General features: G+C 36.3%; 1 protein-coding gene and 1 pseudogene across 1 annotated transcript in view; one reads left to right on the top strand and one right to left on the bottom strand.

Annotated features, from left to right (window-relative positions):
- Nucleotides 1-19,407, bottom strand: part of TRAM1 (translocation associated membrane protein 1) — a 32,885-nt gene that overhangs the window by 3,282 nt on the left and 10,196 nt on the right. The window contains exons 3-10 of the mRNA XM_023248676.2: nt 19,255-19,376; nt 19,016-19,132; nt 17,489-17,547; nt 15,744-15,828; nt 8,413-8,483; nt 8,207-8,311; nt 6,573-6,716; nt 6,066-6,226 (exon numbers count right to left, since the gene is read on the bottom strand). Coding sequence (XP_023104444.1) covers nt 6,066-6,226; nt 6,573-6,716; nt 8,207-8,311; nt 8,413-8,483; nt 15,744-15,828; nt 17,489-17,547; nt 19,016-19,132; nt 19,255-19,376 — 864 coding nt within the window. The remainder of the gene's footprint in view (nt 1-6,065; nt 6,227-6,572; nt 6,717-8,206; nt 8,312-8,412; nt 8,484-15,743; nt 15,829-17,488; nt 17,548-19,015; nt 19,133-19,254; nt 19,377-19,407) is intronic.
- Nucleotides 32-848, top strand: LOC102901433 (annotated as a pseudogene).

The following is a 19,407-nucleotide window of genomic DNA, read 5'->3' on the forward strand; positions in this document are numbered from 1 at the left end:
GATCTTCGTTTTTTTCAGCCAGCACCAGGTGATGGGCATCTCACGGGACAACTGGCACAAGCCCTGCAAAACCAGGGGCAAGAGAAAGCTCTTCCACAAGAAGCAGAAGTATGAGCTGGGATGCTCTGCTCTGCCCCATACACACAGTCCCAATCTGGGGAGGCAATAAGAAGTACTGTGCCTTGAGGCTGGATGTGGGGAACTTCTCCCGGGGCTCTGAGTGGAATTACTGACACTGTCTACAATGCATCCAACAGTGAACTAGTCCACACCAAGATACTAGTGAGGAATTGTACTGTGTTCAGTGACAGCACACCATGCTGACAACAGTATGAGTTCCACTATGGGCTGCAAGTAGAGAGCCAAGTTGATTCCTAAGGAGGAAGAGATTTTAAACAAAAAAGAATCAAAGAAATTTCAGAAGAAATGTAACAACAGGAAAAAGAATGCCATAATCAGCAGTCTTTAGGAGGAACAGTTCCATCAGGGCAAGCTTCTTGTGTGCATTGCTTGAAGACCAGGTCAGTATGGCTGAGCAGATTGCTATGTGCTAGAGCGCAAGAAGCTGGAATTCTATGTGAGGAAAATCAAGGCCCAGAAAGAAAGAAACGAAAATATGGAGAATTTCACCAGAGAACTAAAATCTTTAATCCTAGAACTGGAAAATACAGTAACTGAAAATGCAGACTTAACAAATGAACAGCAGATTAGGCACAACAGAAGAGACCAGTGAACCAGAAAAAATACTCAGACTGAAGCTCAAAGAAAAGGGATGAAAAATGCAGAAAGTATGAAAAGATGTAAGAGACAGGGGAAGAGGATTTAACACATATTATTGGCGCTCCAAAAGGACATGAGAGAGAATGGGACAGAAGAATATTTGAAGAAATTATGGTCAAGAACTCTCCAAAAATGTAAAAGAAGCTAAGCCACAACTCAGGAAGCTCTACATGACAGAATGCAGGATAAATACAAAGACAACCACACCCAGGGACATCACAGTATAACTGCCAAAAAAAAGACAATAATTATCACCCTGGATGAAAATAAATCCAATTATATGTGTTTACAAGAGACACACTTTATATTTAATAACAAAGAAAGGTTTAAAGTAGAAAAAATATAGAAAAAGATACACCTCAACATTTTACCAAAAGAAAGTTGGTGTAGCAGGGTGCCTGGGTGGCTCAGTCAATTAAGCGTCTGAATCTTGATTTTGGCTTAGGTCGTGATCTCATGGTTTGTAAGTTCGAGCCCTGTGTCTTTCCCACACTGTCCGGCAGATTCTCTCTCTCTCTCTCCCTTTCTCTCTGCTCCTCCCTCACTCTCTCTCCCTCAAAATAAATAAACATTAAAAAAAACTGTTGTAGCTATAGTAAATTCAGACATTTACTAGAGATGAAGGTGGACATTAAGAGAAAAGGACATATCCAATAGGAATTTAGAACAACCCTAAATTTTGATGTACCTACATCTTCAAAATATTTAAAGCAAAAACTTATAAGCTACAAGGAGAAGTGGTCAATATCTCCTGCAATAACTGACTGAACAAACAGAACTCCTTCCACCAAAACAGTAGAGATATAAAAGACTGAACACTACAGTAACAAATCTGACCTGATATATAATGGAATATCCAACAAATACGGAAAACACACTCTTTTCAAGTATAAATGGAACATTTACCAAAACTGAACGCATGCTGAGCCATAATGGAAGTCTCAATAAACTCCAAAGAACTGAAATCATTCAGAACATGTTCTTAAACAATAACAGAATTAAGCTAGAAATGAGTAACAACAACAACAAAACCACTAGAAAATGCCCAAGTAGATGTTAATTAAACAATGTACTAATAAGTAATGCATGGGTCAAAGAAGAAACCAGATTGGAATTATAATATCCTGAACTGAATGATAATGAAAAAGACATATCAAAATTTGTAAAATGCAGCTAAAGCATTGCTGAAAGAGAAAGTCTGCCCTTAATTGCAAGTAATTCACAAGATGGGTGGAAAATCAATGGTATAAAAATTCATTTCAAGAAGGTAAACCACAAATAACAAAACAGCAAATCAAGCCCCAAAAAGGGAAATGAGAACAGAAATCAATGATATGACTATGAAAATCAATAAAATCCCCCACAGATGTTGGTTCTTGGCTAATGAAAAAAAAAAAAAAGAGATAAAGGCATAAATTACTAACATAGGGAAAAAGATACCACTGTTGTACACAAATTAATAAAAGAATATTATGAATAATTTTACCAATATAACTGCAAATTAGATGCGATGGACAAATTCCTTGAAAACACAACTTACCAAAAGAGACACAATAAGGAATAAAATATCTGAATAATCCTATTATCTATTAAATAATGTAAATATCCTCCCCTAGAGAAGATTCTAGGTTACATGGCTTCACTGATGGATTCTTCCAAACATTTAAGTACGAAACAACGCTTGAAATCACACAAAGGATAAAGCTATTAATGGTTTGTTTATTTATTTTTGAGAGAGACAGTGTGAGTGGAGGAGGGGCAGAAAGAGATGGACACCAAGGATTCCAAGCAGGCTCCGCACCGTCAGCACAGAGCCTGATGGGGGGCTCAAACCCACAAAACCACAAGATCATGACCTGAGCAGAAACCAAGAGCTGGACACTTAACCACTGAGCCACCCAGGTGCCCCTCAATACTTTTTATAAAGCCATCATCACCCTGATACCAAGATCTGACAAAAATATTACAAAAACAAAAAGAAAAACAGATTAATTAGAGGCCAATCTTTTGTGAATACAGATGCAAAAATTCTAAAAAAATACTGAAAACACCAATCTACTAAAAGTGATGCATTATCATCATCACCTTTATGCCATAAATGCAAGACTGGTTTTACATCTGAAAACAAATATTTTACAAAAAAATACCCATCAATATCCTTTACGAATATAGATATAAAAATGCTCAATAAAATACTAGCAAACCAAATCAAACAACATCTTAAAGAGGATTATATACCATGACCAAATGGGATTTATCCCAGGAATGCACTATTGACTTAACATTCAAAAATCAATTAATGGGAATACAGGATATCAAAAAAATGGAAGGACAAAAACCATCTGATGATCTCAGTAGTAGATGTAGAAAAAGCAAGTGACAAAATATAACATTCTTTCATAATGAAAATGCTAACAAACGCGAAATAGAAGGGAACTTCCTCATGCTGCTAAAGACATTTAGGAAAACCCATAGGTAATAACATCATACTTAATGTGAAAAGACTAGATGCCTTCCTGATAAAATCAGTAACAAGGTAAGAATGTCTGCTCTCACTACTTCTATTCAAAATTATTCTGGAGGTTCTAGGCAGGGCAATATGGCAAGAAAATGAAATAAAAATCATACAGATTTGACAGGAAGAAGTGAAGCCATTTCTATTTGCAGATGACATGATCCTACATACTGAAAATGGCAAGCAATCCACACAAAACTTCACTAGTCAATAATAAACCTAAAAAATTCAGCAATGTTGCAGGATAAAAGATAAATATGGAAAAATCAATTCCATACTGGCAATGATTAACACAAAACTGAAATTAAGAAGACAATTCTATTTACAGTATCATCAAAAAGAATAAAATACTGAGGAATAAAAAGAAATGCAAGACTTATATACTGATAACTATAAAATTTAATTGAAAGAAATGAAAGAAGACCCAAATAAATGGAAAGACATCCATGTTCATACTTCCCAAGGAAATCTACAGAGTCAAAGTAATCCACATCAAAAGCCCAGCTGGCTTTTTTGCGGAAATTGACAAGCTGATCTAACATTCATATGGAGGGGTGCCTGGCTGGTTCAGTCATTAGAGAATGTGACTCTTTGTCTGAGGGTCATGAGTTCAAGCCCCATGCTGGGTGTAGAGATTACTTAAAATCTTAAAAAAAAAAAAAAAAAAAAATTCACATGGAAGTACAAGGGACCAGAATAACTAAAGCATGAAAAAGGACAAAATGGAAGACTCACATTTCCTGATTTCAAAACTAACTAGAAAGCAACAGTAATCAAGACAGTGTGGTATTGGCATAAGAATAGGTACACAGATTGACAGAATAGAATCGAGAGCCCAGAAGTAAATTCTTACTTTTGGATCAACCGATTTTGTCCCCTCGCCAAAAACAAGTTATTTATTCTGCCCTGTAAGCACTTGACCAACTGGTTTTCAATAGGAATATCAGGACAACTTAATAGAGAAAGGTTATTCTTTTTGACAAATGGTGCAAGGGACAACTGCATATCATATGTAAAAACAATGAATGTAAAATGGTGCAACTACTTTAGAAATCAGTTTAGCAATTTCCCTGAAAATGTTAAACACACAGTTAACTATAGGACCCAGCAATTCATTCCTAGGTATATATCCAAGAAAGCAAAAACAGGGGCTCAAGCAAAAGCTTGTACATAAATGTTTACAGCAGCATCATTCATAGTAGCCAAAGAGTGGAAACAATCCAAATGCCTATCAACTAATAAATGATAAACGTAATTTGGTATATTCACACAATAGAATAGTATTTGGCCATAAAAAGGAATAAAGTATTGGCATATGCTGCAATGTATATATGTTGCATATGTGCATATACATCCACTTAGGTACATGCTAAGTGAAAGAAATCATTTGCAAAAGATCACATATTATATGATTCCATATAATATGCAGAAAAGACCAATCCATAGAGATAGAAAATAGGTTAGTATTTGTCAGGGGTAGGGGGAAGAAAGGGATAGGAAATGACTGCTAGTGGGCATGGGTTTCTTTCTAGGGAGATAAAAATGTTCTGGAATTAGAAAGTGGTTCACGAACTTTGTGAATATACTTAAGAACCACTGATACCTACACTTTAAAGGTTGAATTTTATGGTATATGATTAAATTTGGTATGGTATTAAATAAATATTACTGAGAGAAATTAAAGACAGTCTAGGTAAATAGAAGTATACACCATGTTTACGCCCTGAAGTGCTCTATTCTCCCTGAAATGATCTATAGATTCAATGTAATTCCAATCCAGTTTCTCAGCAAGAGTTTTTTTTGGGGGGGGAGGGGGAGAGGGCGGGAGTGAAAATTGACAAAGATGTACAAAAATTTATACGAAACACAAAGGCCCAAGAATTACTGAGACAAGCTTGAATAGGACAAGGCTGGAGGACATAAACTATTAAATATGAAGACATACAAGAAGCAAACCAGAGTCGATAAAACTGGAACTCCCTGTGTCACAGTTCTAAGTATAACACCAAAAAGAAGTTCAAAAAAATTATTGCAATGTCAATGCCTTTTCAATAAAAATCCAGAGGAGAAAAGAAGGCAGATGCAGGCTCAAATATGAAAGATCAAGCAATAAGAAGTTATAGAAAGAGCTCTTCCAGTTGGGACTAAAGGGCAGATGGGAAGGGGCTGGTGAAGAGGTTTTGTTTTCTAAATATTAGTAAGATGCTTGAAAGCACAAACTACCACTCTCTAGGTTAGTTACTGGCTACTAAAACAGCCCAAACATACTAGTCTAATGGAAAACTTGGGAAAGAGAAATTTAGTGGACAGCTTTTGAGGGGAATAACTGACCTCACACAATAACTGTAGAATGGGGCAAGTTTTACTTTGCCTCTAATTTTGCTAAAGAGAGAAAAAAATTTCTTTATAAGATTTTAAATCTTAATACGTTTATAATAAGACTTCACAACATTTATTTTATTTATTTATTTATTTTTTTAAATTTTTATTTTTTTTTAAATTTTTTTTCAACGTTTTTTTAATTTATTTTTGGGACAGAGAGAGACAGAGCATGAACGGGCGAGGGACAGAGAGAAGGGAGACACAGAATCGGAAACAGGCTCCAGGCTCCGAGCCATCAGCCCAGAGCCTGACGCGGGGCTTGAACTCACGGACCGCGAGATCGTGACCTGGCTGAAGTCGGACGCTTAACCGACTGCGCCACCCAGGCGCCCCAAGACTCCACAACATTTAAAAAAAAAATGTTTTCCACTGCTTACTGAATACAAACCTGTTCCTTTCCTAGAAGATCTGCCTTTAGTCACTGTTGGTTTCTTCTTCACAGTTGGTGCCTGAAAAGTAGAATGTTCTCTCCACCTCCGAAGCTGAAAATTAATGAACTTCCACATCATGAAGGCTTGGGTAATGCAAATGGATGCCAGGACAGCAATTCTGAGGATATTAAAGTCAATAAACAAAACATTAAGAGTACATCAAAACAATGTCATTGAATGAAGCATTCTATCTTGCACTGACAGAATTAACTTAGTGCTAAATTCCCAAGGCTGACAAGATTATGTTAATAAACAATTATTCCATTAGTAGTTAATCCCCAAAGCCAAAGAGATCCTTTAGTATTTCAATTCAGACATATGCAACTGCAACAGGTCTGATATCAAATGAAATAAATATGCTCCCCCCATATTTGTCTCTATTTTTTTAAGGGGATTTGTAACATAAATTGGTAATACATACTATATAGCAGGACAAAGTGAGAAAAATGTTAAATCGATTGTACCTTACAGCTAACACATTGAAGTTCCCAGCACTGAAATCCAATTTCTGGTTCTCTGCTCTTGCAAGGCCAAAGCCAACAGTGAGTACTGAAAGAATTAAAGTCAGAAGTCTTCCCAAAACAAACAAAACTGCCCACAGAGAAAACCTGTAAGAAAAATATCCTAAGTCAAATTCATAAAATTGCAAAGATATGAAAAGATTCTAATATGAATCAGATTCCTATTAAGTAAATGCATATTAAGACAGCATTTCCTATTGTTCTACAAAAGAGATTCTGAAGTAAAATGTCTGGGATATGCTATATACTATATCACACTCTTGAAGATACATAACACAGCATATTTTTCTAGGAAGTCCAATAAAGAAATAATTAATTTTGAGAATGCAAGCTGGTGCAGCCACTCTGGAAAACAGTATGGAGGTTCCTCAAAAAACTAAAAATAGAACTACCCTACGACCCACTTGCACTACTAGGCATTTATCCAAGGGATACAGGTGTGCTGTTTCGAAGGGACACATGCACCCCCATGTTTATAGTAGCACTATCAACAATAGCCAAAGGATGGAAAGAGCCCAAATGTCCATCAATGGATGAGGATAAAGAAGAGGTGGGATATATATACAATGGAGTTTTACTCGGCAATCAAAATGAGTGAAATCTTGCCATTTGCAACTATGTGGATGGAACTGGAGGGTATTATGCTAAGCGAAATTAGAGAAAGACAAAAATCATATGACTTCACTCATATGAGGACTTTAAGAGACAAAACAGATGAACATAAGGGAAGGGAAAGAAAAATAATATAAAAACAGGGAAGGGAACAAAACATAAGAGACTCTTAAATATGGAGAACAAACAGAGGGTTACTGGAGGGGTTTTGGGAGGGGGGATGGACTAAATGGGTAAGGGGCCCTAAGGAATCTACTCCTGAAATCATTGTTGCACTATATGCTAATCTGGATGTAAATTAAAAAAAATAAAAAATAAAACAAGTTAATAAAAAAAATTAAATTTAAAAAAAAGAAATATTAATTTTTATTTAGCTGATCTCTTTTTTAAATATAACTATCATTAATGATCCTCAAAATTATCAGTACATAGAAAAATTTTCAAAAATGCTAAATAAGACAAAACAAAAGCTATCCTGTTAACAGAACACCCATTCCCATTTAATAGGCCTACTTTTACTTTTTTTTTAAAAACAAGTCATAGTGCTCTAATTCTGTTTTCAGTCCAATTGTGCCGTTGAAATGTTTTAGCATCTTATATAATCTATTATTTAATCTTCTTCTTCCCTGTTACTTTTATCCCTATTATCACTTCCTTATTACTCCTCCTCTAAAAGAAAAACATGCATTAAACAAAAGAGAAGTTATAATAGAAAAGTAAACCCTAAAACTCTTCCAAATTACAAGTTTCAATGTAACATCTGGCTAACTAAGACAAGACTCCATTTTAGAGAATAAAATACCATCCTGAATTGTAAAATCGTTTCATTTTATTTAAAGCTACTACTAACAGCTTACAGAGTGATATAACTGCCGGCAGCAGGGACCTTGGCAATAGCACAGTCCTTGACAATACAGGCCCTGACTCTTTAATTACACAAGAAACAGAATGGCTAAGCAACTTACCCTTTCTGATACTTTTCGTCACTAAAATAAAACAGGCGGGAAATGTGGAAAAGAAATTCAACAAAATAATGCAGCACCAGAAGAACAAGTCCCAGATGATTCAAGCTGTTAAAAGAACAAATTTAAAATGTAAAGATTAATTAGCAGACAGATTAGCATACTATCTACCCAGTCCATTTACACATCCAAACAAAATCCCAACTCACTTTAAAAGATAAGCTCCAGCGATGTGAAAGAGGTAAAGACCAATGTAGACAAGCTGACGAGGAATATCTTCCTGTAAACAGAGATGCATTACAGATTAAAACATGCCGAAACATTTCCGTTCCTTAGTAGCAGTGTGGTAGAGTGAAAAATACACTCTTAGAGAAGACCTGAAGGCTATTCAGCCCCTGCATTCTACCCCAGCTGCTACACGGCTTTAGCCCCTTTCTAGGCTTCAGCTGTCTCACCTGGAAAATGTGACTCAATACTTGGGTTTGCCTGAATCAGAAGAACTCAAAATCCCTTTCAGGGCCAAAACCTATGGTTTCTTTCTGTAATAAACATCTATTAAATGACATAATGTTGATAATCACAATGCTGCCCTTCTAATATTAAAATTGCTATGTTTATAGCAGTAGAGATGCTTTTATTTAAAGTAGTATTCATATTTTTTAGCTCATGCTTTGAATCCCTTTTAACCATTATAACCATTAAAACTGAAGGTTAAAATTTTATCTTCTCACTTAGGATACTACCTTGTTATATAGTCTTTCTCCTTCTAATAACCCTGTAAAGCCACATATCCAGATTCTACTTTTTGCTTTTCTTTTTTCTTCCACAGTCCCTAGTGACCTGGTTATCTTAAAAAACGTGTTTAAAAAAAAAAATGTGAGTCAAGGGCTACTAGTGGATCATGAAATCAATTTAGGAGTCACACTAGTATCTTTTAAAATAGGAAATAAACTAGAAAATACTAGGGTGTACAGCACATTGCACTGTTTCATGAAAATTTTATTATGGTTTTCACACACACACATATACACATTAAATTATAATGTAAAATATGATTTTTCATCTTGAGTTGCAGTCAAAAATATTTGTAAAAACTGACAGTGTTAAACCCAATAAACACTTGTTAATTAATGAAATGCATAGACTTCTCATTTCTACTCTCTCTGGTTTTTGCTCTTCCACACATGTATGTGTGTGTGTATGTGCGCCTGTGTGTATAAAACATAGTTACATTAGCCTGCTCTATGTGTAGTATAAAGCTGTATTAATCTGGTTAGTACTATTCATGTACTACAGCTGCTAACTACAATTTTTTACATGGTGGGTTGATGTTAAATGGACTGAACTGTATTCTTCTGGAACCTCACAAAACTCATGTCTGCCACCTAGTACAGTTGAGCGCAGGTCTCTACAGTTCACTAGAGTTACTTCCCCAAATCTTCGGAGAAAGAACAGAGATTTTACAATTGTAGTTTTGAAACTGAAAACTCTTCTCTAGTAAGAATGGTACAAAGATCAAGTGTTAGAAAGGTAGGAGAAGAGTCAGATATTACCACACGTAGTACTATGTTTTGGGACTGTCAGGGAAAAAACCCAAGACAGAACATCAACTTTAGAGAGGGTCTTCCATTTGGAAAGAGAAGGATCTCTGAAAAGGAACTTTCTTAATTAAGATTTTCTCCACATAATTTTTAAACTTCCAATGAAATATTTCTCCTTACAAAAGGAGAGAGGGAGAACAATGTCAAGACTAACATGCTAAAAATTCAACAAGGGAACCTTTTTCTGCTCTTACAATAATTTTAGAACAGCTCACTGGTAGTGTTATAAATGTGTTTTCATATGCTATGAATAGAGGTGCCACTAAATATATACATGATATACATGTTTCCTAGAGTGTGGTATTCATAGCACTGGCACTGTACAAAATAATTTTAGATAGTACACAACAAAATACTTTTGTTGTGTATAGTTAAAATACTTTTAACTATAATTTTAATTACAATATTTTAAGTTAGAGTAAGTGGCATGTAAATGACTTGATACGGGAAATACTGCCATATTCCTTCAGATGTGTTCATCAATGCTCCAAATTTCTGAGGCAAAAAGAGACCAGGGAGACTCTCGATACTCGTAACAAAAGCTCTGAAGTGTTTAAATTACTGACTGAACACTAAACTCATTTTCTTACATAAAAACTTGTGTAACACAATTAATTTTCTGGAATGACTGCAGGAAAAACTATTTTATAGAATCTAACTTCTTGGGGGGGGATTAAAAATATTTAATTTCTAAAAAATGTTTGTTTATTTTGAGAGAGAGAGAGAGCAGGGAAGCGGGGAGAAAGAGAGAATCACAAGCAGGCTTCTTCATGCTGTCAGTGCAGAGTCTGACGAGGGGCTTGAACTCACAGACTGTGAGATCATGACCTGAGCTGAAGTCGGATGCTCAACTGACTAAGCCACCCAGGCGCTCCAGAAAGAGCTTTTAAAATAGTTTCTACAACTTTCCAAAGGACAGAGGATCAAGAAATCTTTTTCCAAATAACATTCCCTTCAGCTATATACAAATTGACCAATGTCTATAAAGGAATGTTTGAAAGTCCAACCAGAGAAAAAGTTTAAGTAAAAACGGGTGACACAGAGGAGTGTTAATACTACAGGGAATGGTGGAGATTGTTGTGAACTGGAGAACACACATTCTACATTAAAGACATTCCCATATTCTTTTAAAATTACAAAGGCAATGGGGATGATATAACGTGATTTTTTAAAAGAGAAATTTTACCTATATTTCAATTAGATCATGGCTATAATGGCACCCCTGTTTCAGGCCAAACCCCTCCAACATTCTCCAATCCTTGTGGGGTTACAGCTCCACTGGCAGGGTGCTTATATGTCTGAGGCCAACAACAACCTTGCCTAGCACTATGGTCTCTGGGGTTACACATTTCCATGGAGTGAGGGGAATGGGAAACAGAGGTGGCTGGGTGGAACCTGGCCATCTTAGTTCACTGGCCACATCAGAGATTCCAGTTAGGCAGTCAGCATACCGTCCAAGAGCATCGATCATTGTTCCACAATCTAGTGTCTAGCTGAATTGCTGAAAGAAAGCTGTTTTGGCTTCTCAAGACATTTTCACACAGCATCCTATAATATTATTATGTAAACAAATGTTTTCTACCAGGAGCCAGAAATTAGGTTTTGTTTATTTTGTTTAAAGATTAATAAACTTCTTTTGTATTTGAGTGTTAAAAATATATAATGAAAATGAGTTATTAGAAAAGCTTTATCAAGCTTTTATATATTCTTTTTTCTAAAATTTTTTTAATGTTTACTCATTTTTGAGAGAGAGAGAGAGAGAGAGAGAGAGAGAGAGAGATAGACACAGAGTGTGAGCGGGGGAAGGGCAAGGAGAGAGGGAGACACAGAATTCGAAGCAGGCTCCAGGCTCTGGGCTGTCAGCACAGAACCCGACATGGGGCTCAAACCCACAGACTGTGAGATCATGGCCTGAGCCAAAATTGACCGCTTAACCAACTGAGCCACCCAGGCGCCTCAAGTTCTTATATATTCTTTTTTTTTTAATTTTTTTTTCAACGTTTTATTTATTTTTGGGACAGAGAGAGACAGAGCATGAACAGGGGAGGGGCAGAGAGAGAGGGAGACACAGAATCAGAAACAGGCTCCAGGCTCTGAGCCATCAGCCCAGAGCCCAACGCGGGGCTCGAACTCACGGACCGCGAGATCGTGACCTGGCTGAAGTCGGACGCTTAACCGACTGCGCCACCCAGGCGCCCCATATATTCTTAATGCTAATGTTTAAATAGTTTATATAAGAATGATTTCATTCTCATGAATGATGAATTAAAATTCTAATAGTCTCATTTTTTATGGAAAATCTAGTAAATATAGGACATTAAGTCAAAGCAAGTTCTAAAATTATAAATAACTTCAAGTGACATTTTCAGTTGTTATTCAAACATCTTTTTATTAAAAAGATCAGGCATATACTTCAGTAAAATTCTATCTTTATAAGAAAATGCTTTTCTTAACTACACACTACTAAAACCTTGACTTTAAATGGAATAGCATAAATATGCCCAAATACAAGGCAAAGATTTTCGCCTAAAACCACACATGGAGCCACCTCCTATTTAAATCTTTTCAAAGCTCTTATGTTATAGGGATCTAGATCATTATTTTGAGCAACAAATATATGTTTGGGGAAGTTACACAGCCTGAAGAACCTTAATCAATGTTACTTCTAAGTGCTTATAGAGGTCTAACAGAGGAATCACTAGAGGGAAGATGATGCACTTTGGAAAAACAGAGTTAGAGGATTCAAAATTGGCTCTAGTGATGAATGACAGGTATGAACAACAAAGTTGCATGTGGAAAGTGTGAATATAACTTTCATGAAGTGGGAATGGGAAAATGCATTACATCTAATTTAAAATATTTCATATGACAATGCAATATGCATGTATAATTAAACGAAATAAACTGAATATTGGAAATAAAGTATTTGGCTACCTCCTCTAGACTTCCCTGAAAGCTCATATATTCAAGTTGGCTGAGAAATTACATGGTTAATCTTCTTATGGACAAAATGGAGTAATGTTTATATGGAGCCATACATTGTGTATGCAATTAAAATATTATCCTCAGGAGAAACTGAGTTATTTGTGACTAACACACCCCTTGAACTGCTACTAACAGTGTTCCTTCCTTTCTTCATTTCTCTGTAGGATCAGTTCGAAACAATCACTGTACTAGTTTCTTCCAGTAAAGAGTTCTTCCAAAAATAATTTTCATAGAGTAAATTTTAAGAAACTGTTTAACACATATGCAGCTGTTACTTTCAAATTATGTTAATTACTTGAAACAGTTACTTTCGACTGTCATATGTAGGTGTTAAAAATAGTTTCAGTTAAGTTCTAAGTTATGCAAATTATTCCATAAAAATTAGATTGCATTTCTGGAGAAATGCCATCTGGCAGGAATTGATAAGGAAAGAACTTTGAAAACTAAAATGAACATTCACTTTGAAATGTCCCTCTTTATTTACATGGTCAAGGAACAAGACAGAGACATATGGATTAATAATGAAGCCCAAACGTCTTATGTCCATGGGTATACAAGTACATACATGAAGAAAGCTTTAAATATTTGAGCCATGGTAGTAAGACATCAAGAAACTATGATGTTCTCAGCAATACTGCCCAACAGAAGTTTCTGTGATGATGGAAATGTTCTCTATCTCTTCTATCCAAAATGGCAGACATGTAGCCACTTGTGGCTAAGTGAGTACTTGTAATAGGGCTAAGTGTGACTTAGAAAGTAAATTTGGTTTTTAATTGTAATTACTTCACGTATTAAATTTTTTTTTTTTTGCTGCTACTTAATTTTGAGAAAGAGAGAGAGAGTATAAGTGGGAGAAGGGCAGGGACAGAGAGGGAGACACAGCCGAAGCAGGCTCCAGGCTCTGAGCCCTCAGCACAAAGCCTGATGAGGGGCTTGAACTCACAGACTGCGGGATCAGGACCTGAGCTGAAGCTGGACGCTCAACCAACTGAGCCACCCAGGCTCCCCAACTGTAGTTACTTTAAATGTGGCCAGTGGCTTCTGTTTTGGACAATACAGCTCTAGGACATCTGTGGTTCACATTAGGTGTTTAATGAATATGGAAGGGCTTCTGGAAATTGTGAGCCTAAGAATCTTAACACAGTTCTTTTTTTTTCTTTTGTTATTTTGAGGGAGAGAGAGAGAAAGAGAGAGTAAGAGCTCACGAGCAGGGGAGGGGCACAGAGAGAGGGAAAGAGAGAATCCCAAGCAGGATCCATGCAGTTAGCACAGAGCCCAACTGTGGGGCTTGATGTCATGAAATGAACTGTGAGATCATGACCTGAACTGAAATTATGAGTCAGAAGTTCAACCAACGGAGCCACCCAGGTGCCCCTTATCTTAACATAGTTCTAAGCCAAAGGTTTTATGGATCTTCATCCTTATCCTTATAATCAACTTAACTAGAAAAACATTCTTCTTGATACAAGAAATTAACGTAAAGATAACTTCTTTCGAGACATAGTACATGAACTCTAAATTGGTGCTATTTTCTAATCATAGCAGACAACATCAGGACAGATGTTGTTGATGACAAACACATAGGACACAAAAAACAGACACAAAACAGTAGTAAATCAGGTACCTATACTCATGGATTAACTATTTGCAGTACATACAGAAATAAATGTGGCTTTGGAGAAGGCAGAGATAAACTGGTCACATTACACTTCTATCCTTCTCAAAGCAAGGAGGCTTTAAATGCAGAAAAATGTAAATACATATATAACAAATAGTATAAAGAATCCCCATGTAGCCATACCCATCTTTAATACTTGTTAACTCAGGACCAAACTTGTTTTGCCCATATTCCCACCCATGTTTCCTATATGGGGATTTTATAAATAACCTCTCCCTGAGAAAGGGAATAAGAGCATTTGATTAGTTTAAAGGTATTCCCAGAAAAAGAACTGATGTGCTGGGATCATAAAATTAGAGACTATCAGTGTGAATGAAGACCAAGGAGAGAAAAGAGGAAAAAAGGAGCAGAGAGGAGGTTGTATACACCAAAGAAACCCACAGAGGACAGGTGAACAGCTGTATTTTATTTTATTTACTTATTTATTTCTTGAGAGAGAGAGAGGGAGCATGAGTAGGGCAGAGGGGCAGAGGGGCAGAGGGAGAGAGAGAGAGAATCTTAAGAATCTTAAGTCCTGACCCAGGGCTCGATCCCATGATCCCAGGATCATGAGCTGAGCTGAAATCAACTGACTGAACCACCCAGATGCCCTGAGCAGTTTAAAGCAACAGGGAACTGGTACAGGTTTGAGAGAAGAAAGGGTTAAATAAGGGAACTAAAATTTACTTTGCGGACATCCGACTTCAGGAGTACGGAGGATAAAGCAGAAAGAAGGATATCGCACTGCTCTGGTAGTTATTTGTTCAAATACAACAAACAACAAACAAACATCTTTCCCACATGTTAAAAGTACGTTCCACCCATTTCAGGAAAAATTTCACCGCTGAGTGTTTAACTACGGTTTACTTTATTTTATACTGAATTTTTCACTGCGACTTAGCACACAGAACGGTTAGTTGTAAAATAATTTGATTAATCCTTTTGTCTCATTTGTGAAACTCCTAAGAGTATCAATAATATAAAACTAATGTTGCATTTTGAAATTTTAATTTTATTTTAAATTACCACTAATACAATTTTAAGACAAGTGATTAACATGTCACATGTAAAAGATTCCACTCTAAGATAAAATAGGACGAAAGGTTTACATCAAGAGATACGTGAGGATATTTAGTCTCTGACGAAAGAGGGGAGGTGGGAGAATATAATGGGAGAGTTGAGGTGGGAAGGAAAGGGGGGAGGTTACAGACATGAGGAAATGTTTAATTTTAGAGTGACTTTTCAGAAAAGGAAAAAATGACAAAACAGCTTTCAAAGTTACAAAATCTCAGCTTACTTTTTTGGTTTTCTGGAAGTACAGTTCAGGAAAAGCATGAAACCAGTAAGCCAACTGGGCTATGTAGAAAAACTTCATTTGAAATCTGCACAAGAAAGCAAAAAATACCTTTTAAAGCATAATATTTTAAAAGAATAAAGTAAAACACTGGTAATCAGGGTGTACTACAGAGCTTCCTTTGTGTTATCATGTCCCCCCTGCAATACTCTGCGCCCCCCCAGTAGCCACTTCCCCATCTCCCTAGAATATTCTTACCACCAGTCAATTCCTCGGGATTAAACAGCAGATGCAAAGACAGTATCTGCAGAACCCTGATGACGTGCAAGCTGGCTGAGAGGTACCAGAGCCCCTTGTCTATTAGCAAATTAATACTGATTAGTATGTCGTGTTAGCTACTGAAAACATAAGGAACATGACCGAGGGAATCAGTTCACAGACCTGTAAGGTTTCATCAAAAGGAAAGCAGGAAGCGCAAAAAGACAGACACAAAAGCGAAGGTGTATAGATAAACCATCACCCGAAACTGGTATAATCCCAACTGCAGATATCCCCTGGATTTTTTCTTAGGGAAACTCTACCTGGTTGGAACCCTGAGAGAGTCTCAAAAGAATGGAGGCAAACCAGAATTAGAAAGAGGGATAAAGCATAGAAGTGTTCCCTTGGAGATAGATCTAATCAGCCTAGAATCAACAGTCTCATGACATTATAACCCTCCAGTGCCCCTGCTTTCTCTTTGTTCTCCATTCTCCTACTCCTCCAGATTTCTATAAGAGAAAACACAAAGCCAATCGGGAATAAGTTTTTTGCGGAGAGGGGAGATATAGTCCCATATAAACCTGACGTCTACCATCCTACTCCATAAAAGCTCATTGAATTAATATCATTTTTAAAGTCAGAATGACTCAGCAGTATGGGTATTACTGCTGGACCTAAAACAAAGGTATGCATGGCCATGTTGTTCCCTTCATATCTTTTTCTCCAACTGTTACATCATAGGGCATTTACTGAACACTGTCTAGGTGGTGAACACCTACATACAGCCTGGCACAACGAAGGATATATAATATAGAGATAGTTCCTACTGCTGTCAAGGTACACAGAGTCTTGGTGGGTATGGGTACAATATAACTTACACAAATGAGGCAATTATAGAACATTCAAGACAATATAGAGATATTACCAAAATACACCAAAAAGACAAATTCAGGAAAGCAAAAGACAATACAGGCTAAAGTAGCAAGGAAAAATAATGCGGAATAGTCCTACTAGAGCTGGGCTTGAAGAATGAGTCATTTAGCAGAATGTCTTTGCAACACTGGGCTGTTTTACAGGTCTATATAGACACCTTGGGGGCTAGGAAGATATAAAAGAGACAACAATCCCTACCTTCAAGTTTACAGTGTAAGAGAACAAGAAATGAAAGGAATAAAAAGAGACTGGGATAAAGAAAAGGAGCAAAAGTATGGAGAAGATGGAGAACTGATGAGCAGAAAGGATGAGGGAGAAGGGAAAACAGAACTAAATTCCGATTCTTGTTAAAATCGGTTTCCTCAAGCTAATGAACATGTTGGAAATATTATATACATGAAAAAAGCACATTTTTTTTCTTATGGCAGCAGGACTGCCGATGACGTAGCTACTGTATGAATTTGCAAAGTCCTAAAGAGAATGACAAGAACGGATTCTGCTTAAAAGTGATGTGACCATGGTCCATTACTAGGAAAAGCCTGCTAAAAATGACTTACGTCATCAGGTTATGGGGATAAGCCCTCCACAAGATAGTTGGGTCTGAGATGTAGTTTTCCTAAGAAAGAAGATATAAAAATTAGCCTATGGAGTACAATGCAAACTTCTTGGAAAATAACACTGTATTTTCATTTCTTGAACATTTATAATTTCCCAGACCAGGCTCCAAAGGGTCCCACTGAAGTTGAACTTTTTAGTTATTTCTGAGTCCGTTGAATTGCTTATTTTAGCAAAGTAAAAACCACTATGAAAGACATGAGGTCAAATAAGAATAATACCTGGCCTTCAAAATTCTTTCAATTCATCAGGGTAAAAAATACATGTAGGTGAACAAACATAAAACAACCCAAAACCAGTAATGTACATAACAGAGGTTAACAGTGGCTACAGGAGAGATGAATTTTGTCTCGGGTAATCGGAGGAGGGTTTTGAGAAAGACCTGGCACTTGGCAGTGGATGGAGGGTGAAGGTGTTGCCAGGTTTTATAGGATGATGTCCACACACCGACCCGATCTATTCAGTGAGAATTATTGTACACGTAAAAACAAACAAACAAAAAAACCTCTCAAATGACTTATCTTTAATAAAAATAATTTCCCACTGAAATGTGTACTTTTATATTTTTTTCAAAACATTGTACACTAGATTTTAAGCTAAAATTACATACATTTATAAAGTATTACAGAAACAGCAGTATAAAATGGAATGAGCCCTGGAAAGATTGAGTTTTAGTGTATTTCCAACATTAAATATCATACACTTGCCTGTTTACTCATCTTTAACACAGTCATGCAAAAAAACTGTGTGTCCTGATAAACTCAAAAATTTGTACACTCTGGAGTCCATATAAATTTCAGAGACTGTGAATATTAAAACTGATGTAGATACTCCCTTCCCCCTCATTAGTTAGAATGATACACTTAAAGGTTTTGATAGCTTTAACTGAAAAGTTATATAATATTTTAAGTTGCTTGGACAATACTCGACTTTTTTTTTTTTTTTTTTTTTTTTTTTTCAGTAGGCTCCACACCCACCTTGGAGCCCAACATGGGGCCTGATCTCATGACTTTGAGATCAAGAGTTAGGCACTTAATCAAATGAGCCACCCAGGAGCCCCTCACACTATTTTTAAAAGAGGAAATGACTGGAAACATTACAACTCATGGAACCCACTAAAAGTATCCCTGACCTCTGACTCTTTTTGCTAATAGAGAGTTATCTGCAAATGACTACAAGATACAAAATCGACATTCAGACTGACTGAAAATGAATAACTTTCTGAAACATAGACATAGTTTAGAATTTCTGCTGTATAAAAACTAATCAAAAGAGCCATTTATCACTGAAATCTGATTTATACTAGTTCAAACAGAATTCCTCATCTTAGATAAGAACAAGAATACAACAGGGATTTTCTAAGGTTCAGGATTTGCTTACGAGCATTAAAAATAGGACATCATTTTTTGTTCTCGGTATACAACATAAGTACTTTGAGAAATGAAAACTTCAGCACAGTATATACTTACAGATATTAGAATGAATGTGCCCCAAATACAAGAGAAAAGGTAGAATGCACTAAGCTGACCAGATTCATTAAACTTGCTGTGTTTCGTTTTGGAGAAGTGCATTCGCCTATTAATTTTCTAAAAATAAAAACAACCATTAGTAATTAAGAATATATTATAAAATATATTTAATACATGACTACCACAGTATGGAGAGCTAGTACTTTACAAAGTATAGATTTCTAAGATTGCATACTTACATCCAACACATACTCTTGAATTATGGCATGAATAATTATCGCCACTAGCATGTAGAAGAAAACTGTAGCCAAATCTTTGATACCATAGTAATAAAGGGACGCTGATTCAGCAGCTTGTTCTTCTGAAGGCCAAAAAGGACAGGACACACATAC

Source organism: Felis catus, chromosome F2 (genome assembly GCF_018350175.1).
Source record: "Felis catus isolate Fca126 chromosome F2, F.catus_Fca126_mat1.0, whole genome shotgun sequence".
NCBI classification, from domain to species: Eukaryota; Metazoa; Chordata; class Mammalia; order Carnivora; family Felidae; genus Felis; species Felis catus.